We start from the raw sequence: 9,817 nt of genomic DNA, 5'->3' as shown, positions 1-9,817 counted from the left end.
TGGAGCCGTGGCTGCAGGAGGGTAAGAGACAGATAGAGAGAAAGAAGAACGGAGGGGTGGAGAAGCAGATGGGTACTTCTCCTGTGTGCCCTGGCCAGGAATCAAACCTGGGACTTCCACATGCCAAGCCCAGGCTGTGCCCATAGGTCTTCACCCCTCCTACGTCACACCCTCACCACGGCCTCATACCTGCCACTTGACTTTGGGCTGGCCATGAGACTTTGGCTGGTGGCAGAGAGGCGGAAATGCAGATGCCATTTCCAAGCCTAGAACATCAGAGGCTTCACACCTTTCCCTGGCCCTCTACGCTCTGCTGCTTTATGAGAGGTCCATGCTGGGAGTACTCTGCTGGCCCCAGAAAGAGAAAGAAGAGAGACACATGGAACAGAGCCACTTGAACAGATCCTAGCCTACATATGCTCACCCACACTGACCTGCTGATGTCTGAGGGACAATACAATATTACTGCTTTAGCCACCAAGTTTAGGGGTATTTTGTTATACATCAACAGTTAACTAACCAGATCACCAAAACCAGAAGTCTGGACGTTACCTTTACCTCTGCCTCTCTCAGTTCACAAAGTCCCCAGAGCTTCCTAAATATCTCTTGAGTCACCTACTCGTCTCCATCATTAGCATCCCTGCCCCAGGTCAGGCTTCCAGCAACCACATTTGGGTCAACTTTTCCTTTCTCCCCTTTTTCCCCATTCTCCACATAGCAGCTTGAGTGTGCTTCCTAGTATGCAAATCAGATCACGAGACTCCTCTACTGTGGGTGGGCTTTGCCTATTTAGGGCCTGAATAAGGGGAGGAGCCAGCTGGAGACTGGTGACAAAAGGAAGGTCTAAACCAAAGGTTCCACAGAATCCTTCTGCTACTGGGTGCCCCTTTCCAGGACATCAACAAGGAAGACAACATGAGAAGCCCTGACAATTAGAAATTAAGATGTCTGCCTTCATTCCTTGCTAATGGTTCAGGTCGTGGACTTGCAGTATCCTTATGTAAGCAGATGGGCTTTCAGACCTCCAGTCTTTTCAGTGACCGCAATGAAAGGCCTGTTATATCAAGACACTTGACTTGGGTTGGTCAAAACACAATGCAATTGTACAGATGATGTATTATAGAATCATACACCTGAAACCTGTATAACTTTTAGATTTTTTTCCATTGATTTGAGAGAGAGAAAGAGAGAGAGAGAGAGAGAAGAGGGGAGAGAGGGAGAAGCATCAACAGGTTGTTCCACTTAGTTATTCCATTTAGGTGTGCATTCATTGATTGTTTCTCATATGTGTCCTGACTGGGCCCCCAATCTCGATGCACCGGGACGACACTATGCACTGAACCACCCAGCCAGGGCTTGGAACCTGTATATTTCAATAACTAATATCACTCTAATAAAACCAATAGAAAATATTTTTTAAAAAGATAAAGGAGGAGTCACCAGAATGGCAGAGGTGCCACAGCCCAAGAGAAAGGTGCCCTGAGCCAGACAAGGCCTTCCTGTGAGGCAGCTGAAGGAAGAGCCAGCAGCCGTGGCCTTTGTGAGTCAGCTGTATATTGCCACGGGCCTTCTCACAAGGCTGCCCAGCAAATTGTCTTGTTCAGTAGTTAAATGTGGATTCTGGAGTCAAACTTACTGGCTCTGTGCCCAGCTGTGCTGTTGACCTTGGGACCTTTGACCAAGAGAAAGATCCGCTGCGGGCAGTTTTGTAAGAGGGAGATAGGTGATCAGACCATTGGATTGCATCAGGAGCTGTGGTGGGCTGGGATGCTCCAGGAGATGGGGTGGGGTGCAGTGGGGTGAGGGGGTGTTGGTAGAGCTTCAGGAAGAAGTCATTCTTCCTCAATGGGATGAAAAGGCCTTCACCAAGGTGGAATTAGGGAAGGTGTCCTCAGTTCCAAGAAGAGAAGGTTCTAATCCCCCCTTTACCGTGCCTGGCACACATTAGGCCATCAACACCCGCTGACAGCAGGAACAAATGAGCCCTGACCAGGCATCGGAAGTTCTGGTTTGAAACACAGAGATGGGTGGGATGTGGCACATGGGGAACCACTCCGATTGTCTGGGTCAGGATAAGACCTGCTGGAACCCAGTGCTTCCAGCTCCAGGGCATACTTCCCTGTGACCCCTGAGTAACCACCACGGATGGACAGCTGTTCCAGTACCCAAGTCTCCAAGCACAAGGACACCAGAAAGGCAAGGACAAGCTGGCTGAAACTTGGAAGGGGAGAATGGACGGTGTGTTGATGTGGGAGGGAGCGGGCTGCGCAGAGGTATCAGGTCTCTTGCACAGATTCCAAGTCCCGGGTCTCAGCCGGACGCGCGTCCACGCCCGCTTCGCCCAGCAGGCGGAGCCAGAGCGCAAGCCGCCGGTGACTCGGGCCCGGGACTGGGCGGGGTGAGGGGCGGGCCCATCGTCTCGGGACGTTGGAGCGCGGCGACAGTCACGCCGCGGGAAGGACGGACAAGCGCTCCGCAGGACCCTGCGCGGCCATGGCCGAGCCCGGCACTCGCCGCTGCTGCCTGGGCTGGGACTTCAGCACGCAGCAGGTACTGTTGCCCGCCGGGGTTCGGGGCGGGGCGGGGCCGCCTCTTCCGCGTCGCTGGGCTGGCTGGCGGGACCCCGGTGCCGAGTCACCTGGGACGAGCCGCGGGCGCACCTCCCTCTCTGACTTCTCCGAGACTTGCGCCCCTGCCCGACGACGCCTTACCAGTGCTGCCCGCTGGTGAGATGCGACAGCGGTCGGCCCTGTACCCCGGCCCTCCCGGAAACGTCCTCCTCCCCCCACCCCGCAGCGGGTGGATCCTGGGGACGTGTGGTCGGGAAGTGCCCGGAGGCACCTGAGGACCTGGCGGGCTTGCGCGCCGTTCTGGCCACCGAGTGACAGGAGCCCGAAGGGACTCAGCTAATGTAAGATGGGGAAACAGACAGACGGGTAGATGAGTACACAGGCATAATCCGTGACCTGGAACCAGATCACCGCTTGAAACTTTTTTTTAACTGAAACGGGCACAAGGTACAAATGACCTTTGTATCATCCTTTGCACCAGCGTGCCCAGCACTGCTGGCCAGAGGACTGGGCTGTGCTCCTTCCTCCAGGACCCCTGCAGACAAGCGTGCAGTCAAATTTGCCTTCCAGCCTCGTGTGGGTGCCAAGGCGCTCCCCCTTAACTACAATCAATACAATGTAGTCAGGCTTCCCTTTGCAGACAGGCCAGGGAGGCAGGCCAGTCCGTGATCATAAAGTCCTGTGGGACGCTGGATGAGTCAGATTGCCTTGCAAAACCTCAGTTTCCTCATCTATCTAGGAAAGTAGCTGTACCCCTGGATTTGGAGGTCTGCAGCATTGGGACAGTGTATGTCTCTGGACCATGGACATGGCCTGTTTTGGGAACAGCCTAGGGGTGTTTGCATGGTCTCTCAGATCCCTGCAGACATGGTCCCCAGAGACATCTCCAAACCCTAATCGTTCCACTTCTTGGACTCCAGGGCTTTCTCAGGCTTCCTGATGAGGGGCAGGAACCAGCTCATCCGTGAACATTCATCTCTAGAGGGCCTTGGCTTTGGCTGTTTGGTGGGTAGAGTGATTTTTTGAGCTACATAAAAAAATTTCAGTCCCAGCTTCTTCTTTTTTACAGAGACAGAGAGTCAGAGAGAGGGATAGATAGGGACAGACAGGAACGGAGAGAGATGAGAAGCATCAATCATCAGTTTTTTGTTGCGACACCTTAGTTGTTCATTGATTGCTTTCTCATATGTGCCCTGACCGTGGGGGGCTACAGCAGACTGAGTAACCCCTTGCTTAAGCCTGCAATCTTGGGTCCAAGCTGGTGAGCTTTGCCCAAACCAGATGATCCCGCGCTCAAGCTGGTGACCTTGGGGTCTTGAACTTGTGTCCTTCGTGTCCCGGTCTGACGCTCCATCCACTGTGCCACCGCCTGGTCAGGCTCAGCTTCTTCACTGTACTTAATCTCTGGGTATGTCCCCACATGGGGCTTTGTTGCCATGGTTACAATGATGCACCCCAGCCTTCCAGGAAGTCGCCAGGTTGGACCAGTGTAGAATCTGAGGAAACTTCTCTACGCCATGTTTTCATATGCCTTGCAGGTGAAGGTTGTTGCTGTCGACACAGCGCTGAATGTCTTCTACGAGGACAGTGTACATTTTGACAGAGACCTTCCACAATTTGGGTATGAACCTAGTGTATATGTTTCGGAGCATGTGTAGGGGGGTTGGTTTTTTGGGGGGTCTTCACTCAACCTTTTAAATTCAGAAACACTGTTCTGGGCTTCCTCTAACTGCAGGAGTGGTGCTCTTGGTGGAACTCTCAGCAGCTTTTTTTCTGTGCCTGGAATGCGCACTCCTCAATTCCTTCCCAGTCCCATCCCTTCGTTCATTCATACAGTCCTGCATTCATGCATATATGTAGTGGGGACCAGTTGGGACTTTGCATCAGGTACTGTGCTGGGTGCTGAGAGTTTTATATAAAGGGAATCGTAATTATATATTCTTTTTCTCTCTGATATTTAAAAATCCAGTATAATGATTGAGATTCATCCATGTTGTGACAGGTATCAGTAGTTTGCTATTTTTATTGCTCAGTAGTATCCACTGTATGAATATATCACAATTAGTTTATCTATTCACTTGATGAGAAACATTTGGGTTGTTTCCACTTTTTTATTATTATATGTAAAGAGGCTATGAAATTCACATAGATGTGTTGGTGTTGACATAGCTTTCATTTCTCTTGGAAATGAAACACTCAGAAGTGGCTCAGTCATATGGTAGGGGTATGTTTAACTTTTTAAGAAATTGCCAATTCTCTTCCAGAGTGGTTATTTTAATCTGGTTCTTGTAAGATTAAATTTCTTTCTATATAAAAATATTTTGAGTTTATTTAGGTACATGGCATTACATTTATATGTATATAAATTTAATTTTTATCAGATGATCCTTTAATTGTTTTAACACAATTTTGTTTAGTAGTTCATCTTCACTGATGGAAGACAATAGCTTTATCATATGCTAAATTTCTGTGTATGTTTAGGTCTAGTTCTGGTCATTTTCATTTGCTGTATTAGCTCGTGTTCATGAGCGAGTAACACAGCGTTTTCATTATTCCAGCTTTATAATAGAATTTAATATCTGGAATTGTTGGTCCCCTTTGATTGTTCTTTTTTTTTTCCAGTTTCCATGGGTACTCTACCTTCATCAGTATGTACTTTAGAATTAGCATTTTGATGTTCCAGAAAGCAAACTTGTTAGTATTTTTATTGAGGTCATATTACATATGTAAATTAACTTTGCAGGAAATTGACAAGAGAGCAAGTCTTCCTGTCTAAACACATGCCGTGTTTTTCCATTTGTTCAAGTCTTCTTTAGAGCACTTCATGTGTCTTAATATGCTTAACATATGGATTGTGCACACTGTAGTATATTGCAAAAATGACCGTAATTGTCCACGTCTCCCTGTACCCAATCCCTTTTCTTTTCTTTTTTTTTTTTTTTTTTTTTTTGTATTTTTCCGAAGCCAGAAACGGGGAAGCAGTCAGACAGACTCCCGCATGCACCCGACCGGGATCCACCAGGCACGCACACCAGGGGGCGATGCTCTGCCCATCTTGGGGCTTCGCTCTGCCCCAATCAGCGCTATTCTAGCACCTGAGGCATAGGCCACAGAGCCATCCTCAGCGCCCGGGCAAATGCTGCTCCAGTGGAGCCTTGGCTGCGGGAAGAAAAGAGAGACAGAGAGGAAGGAGAGGGGGAGGGGTGGAGAAGCAGATGGGCGCTTCTCCTGTGTGCCCTGGCCGGGAATCGAACCCGGGACTCCCACACACCAGGCCGACGCTCTACAACTGAGCCAACCGGCCAGGGCCCCAATCCCTTTTCAATGTGACATTGTAGCTCCTTTCATCAAGAGGTAGAATAATTTCCCAACCTGTTGATTTTAATGAGTAGAATGTGGGGGAAGTAACATTGTGCCAATTCTAACCTTAACCCTCAAGAGGCTTTGTGTGCTTCTACTCCCATTCTTGGGGTCCTGTGTGGCCACCACATAGACAAGCTCAGGCTAGCCTACTGCAGTATGAAAGACTTTGACCTGGTTAGCCCCTACCCCCAGGGAAGAGAAGCAGAATTCAGCCCCCAGAAGCACAGACCTCTAGCTACAGTTAACTGACCACAGATGCATGAGTGAGTCCAGGGGAGAGCAGAAGAACCACCCAGCTGAGCCCAGCCCAATGACTGACCAACAGAATTGTTAGCTAAGTAGATTCAAGCCACTACATTTTGTAGTGGTTTGTAATAAGGCAAAATCTACCCAGTGAACATAATTTAAAAATCTTCTCTTTTATCATTATGTACAAGGGTCTTATAGGGATGAGGAGGAGAAAGATAGGTTTCCATGTAACCTTCTATGACTCGTAATCCAAGAACTCGGTCTGATAGCCAAGAAATTTTCTTACAGATGCAGCACCTCCTGTAGCCATACGTCCACCTCTCAAAAAGCAATGGATTTGGGAGGGTTTCTCATCCAACACCATGCTCCCCCAGTCCCTTTCTGGCATTGCACCAAGTGACACCATGCCTGCTTTCCAAGGCTTGCTTTTGCCGACGCTTTCTGTGAATTGCCGCCTCTGGGCCGCTCTTTCCATCTCACTCAGCATTCGTGCCTGTTCTATCTCGAATCCCCTCTTGATGTTGGGGACGGGAGCATGTCTCCTTCCACTGGAGGTATCCGGGATCTGCCACCTCTCTCTGTCCCACATTCTCTCTTCTTCTCCTTGAAGGACTCAGGGTGGAGTTCATGTTCACCAAGATGGTCTAACAGTGACTTCTCCTGTCCTGATGTGGGTCCAGGTAAGCACAGGCATTCCTGTCCCTCTCCTGTCCCCAGCCTGTCTTACCAGCACACCTAGCAATTTGCTAGGGAGCCCAAAGGTGGCAGCTCATGGGAGCATCTTTTGAGACCAAGTCCTCATGGGGAAGTGGAGTCCATGTGGTTCCTCAGCTGGTACCAGTACTCCTGAGCTGAGAGGACTCACAAAGGGCTTCTAGGTTCTGGAGACATGGCGGCTGGAATTCCAGCCAGTCTCCATCTTTAAAATCCCACAGAGCAGACCTTTCCCAAACATTCTGTAGTCAGGCCCTGCGGCAACTCTTGTACCCTGAGATCCAAACACAGCCTGGGGTTCTTAGTGCTCACTGCCCACACCCCTCATTTCCCAGGAAGGGGCCCCCAGAATGGTAGTGTGACCTGCCCTGCTAGTCACCATCAGGTTCAGATGATCCCAAGCAGGTCTGCCCACTCAAGACCAATGAGAGGAAGATGGCTGTTGTCAGATCCAGGTGACCCATGGGGCCCCCAGACCTGGGGTGTGGCCTGCACAGACAGGTATGATAGGACTGGGGGCTGCCTGCTGTTCCCCAGGGGGACCTGAGGCCCTGAAACAGGAGGGCAGCCCAAGCTGGGACCTAATGTGTCTTCCCAAAGCTTTTATAGTCCTCCAACACGTGTTTATTCAATTTCCTGTACAAAATTCTTTCTGTTTAGATAGTGTGCTTTCTTTTTTTTTTATATTTTTCCAAAGTTGGAAATGGGGAGGCAGTCAGACAGACTCCTGCATGCGTCCGATTGGGATCCACCCGGCTAGCCCACCAGGGGGCGATGCTCTGCCCATCTGGGACTTTGCTCTGTTGCAACCAGAGCCATTCTAGCGCCTGAGGCAGAGGCCATAGAACCACCCCCAGCTCCCAGGCCAACTTTGCTCCAATGGAGCCCTGGCTGCGAGAGGGGAAGAGAGAGACAGAGAGGAAGGAGAGGGGGAGGGGTGGAGAAGCAGATGGGCGCTTCTCCTGTGTGCCCTGGCAGGGAATCGAACCCGGGACTCCTGCACGCCAGGCCAATGCTCTACCACTGAGCCAACCGGACAGGGCTAGTGTGCTTTCTTTTCTATCAGTTTCACCCTGGTTCATACTGGAGGAGTGGAGTAGAGGATAGATTTCCACCAGGGAGGCTGGCCGGAATGTACTTCTGAGGGCTGAGCCAGACTGTGCGGCCGTGGTGGTGGGGACGGGAGTGACAGGCAGGGGTCGAGGTCTAGAGGTCCCAGTGTTGATGTTACGACCTTGACTTGGGGAGGTGAACAGTGGGTACAGAGCCAGGCTTGGGGCCAAGGCCAGGGTGCTTTCTAATTCCAAACAGCCCCCCGGACGGGAGCCATTCTAGGTGTGCAGTCCCTGTCCCAGCTATGCGACACTTTCGCATGAGTAGTGGTTTGACAAGCAGGGTTGGAGTTGACAGGCACAGCCAGGACTATGAAAGAAGTCCTCCCCTCGCAGGGTTGCGATGGCAGGGTCAGCCAGAAGTACATAGGGTTCTCTACCCACAAGGACATCCCAGCCTGGGGTGACTCTCTTCACTGCTGCTGTGAAATCTTAGGGGTAGTATTGAGCTCTGCTGGGCGCTGCCTTCCATCCCCGCCATGGGGTCTTGCAGAAAGAAGATTCCAGCCGGATGCTGGATGGGGGAGGGGTTGGGACAAATGGCTGCCAGGTCTACCTTTTCTGTCCCCGCCCTTGCACTCCTGGACACGGAAATGGGGCCTGGATCCCCATTCTGCGGGGTGCTCTACTTTTCTCTCCACTTGTCCATTTCATTGAAGTCACGTCACTCATATGGTGGGTTCAAATCGCAAATAAAAGGACCAAAATTGGAGCCACTCTGTTTTCTCTCTTCTGAGGGCTTACACGTCACCAATCGAGGAAACAGGATGTAAGGATTAGTGGTTTGTGCTTCCATTTTTGTAAAATATTTTTAGCACAGTTCAGCTTTGTGTTTGATTGATACTGGCCTGTTGAGCTAGCGTGTCCATTCCTCCGCGTCACCTCCGCTGCCATGGCGGGCCTTCCCACTTTCAGCTTTTTTTTTTTTCTTTTTCTTTTTTTTTTTTGTACTTTTCTGAAGCTGGAAATGGGGAGAGACAGTCAGACAGACTCCCGCATGCGCCCGACCGGGATCCACCCGGCACGCCCACCAGGGGCGATGCTCTGCCCACCAGGGGGCGATGCTCTGCCCCTCCGGGCGTCACTCTGCCACGACCAGAGCCACTCTAGCACCTGGGGCAGAGGCCAAGGAGCCATCCTCAGCGCCCGGGCCATCTTTGCTCCAATGGAGCCTTGGCTGCGGGAGGGGAAGAGAGAGACAGAGAGGAAGGAGGCGGGGGGTGGAGAAGCAAATGGGTGCTTCTCCTATGTGCCCTGGCCGGGAATCGAACCCGGGTCCCCCGCACGCCAGGCTGACGCTCTACCGCTGAGCCAACCGGCCGGGGCCTCAATTCCAGCTTTGAAGCTCATGTCCCTGGATCCATGATTCAGCTCTGTCCCCGTGAATTCTGTTTTCTTCTCAGGCATTGGATATCATCCTGGAGAAGATGAAGGCTTCCGGCTTTGACTTCTCTGGAGTCCTTGCCTTGTCTGGGGCAGGCCAGGTCAGTCCACATCAGCCCGCATGGCCCACACGAGGGCGCTGCCTTGGTCAGCGGGGCCGGTTCCAAGGTGCCGGCTCCCTCTGTGCGCGTGCGTAAGAACCACCGCACGCATTTCATTGTTAGGACAATGCCTATAACCGTTTTGCCTTGGAGGGTGGATGGCTTGGCTCTCGCAGAAGGACCTGAGATAGTTCTTGTGACTCATCAATGTATAAGATAGAACAGTGGTGAGGATAGAGGTTCTCTGATGGGTGGTGGGAGCCATTGGCATGAATTTGTTATGACCGGGGCACTAAAATTGCTCTTTCATTTCCTGGAAGCAAAA

General features: G+C 51.2%; 1 protein-coding gene across 10 annotated transcripts in view; it reads left to right on the top strand.

Annotated features, from left to right (window-relative positions):
• Positions 1-9,817, top strand: part of XYLB (xylulokinase) — a 70,464-nt gene that overhangs the window by 24,226 nt on the left and 36,421 nt on the right. The window contains exons 1-5 of one of the 10 annotated variants that reach the window (XM_066246093.1): positions 2,443-2,550; positions 3,491-3,575; positions 4,109-4,191; positions 6,793-6,862; positions 9,412-9,492. In XM_066246093.1, the coding sequence (XP_066102190.1) occupies positions 3,510-3,575; positions 4,109-4,191; positions 6,793-6,862; positions 9,412-9,492 (300 nt within the window). In that variant the 5' untranslated portion in view covers positions 2,443-2,550; positions 3,491-3,509. Of the gene's footprint in view, positions 1-2,395; positions 2,551-2,610; positions 2,727-3,490; positions 3,576-4,108; positions 4,192-6,792; positions 6,863-9,411; positions 9,493-9,817 lie in introns of those variants that run through there. The other 9 variants (XM_066246083.1, XM_066246084.1, XM_066246087.1 and 6 more) reach the window with 9 other exon arrangements.

Source organism: Saccopteryx bilineata, chromosome 10 (assembly GCF_036850765.1).
Source record: "Saccopteryx bilineata isolate mSacBil1 chromosome 10, mSacBil1_pri_phased_curated, whole genome shotgun sequence".
In the NCBI taxonomy this organism is placed as follows: domain Eukaryota; kingdom Metazoa; phylum Chordata; class Mammalia; order Chiroptera; family Emballonuridae; genus Saccopteryx; species Saccopteryx bilineata.
The sequence above is the reverse complement of the archived record's forward strand: the minus strand, read 5'-3'. Positions and strand labels throughout refer to the sequence as shown.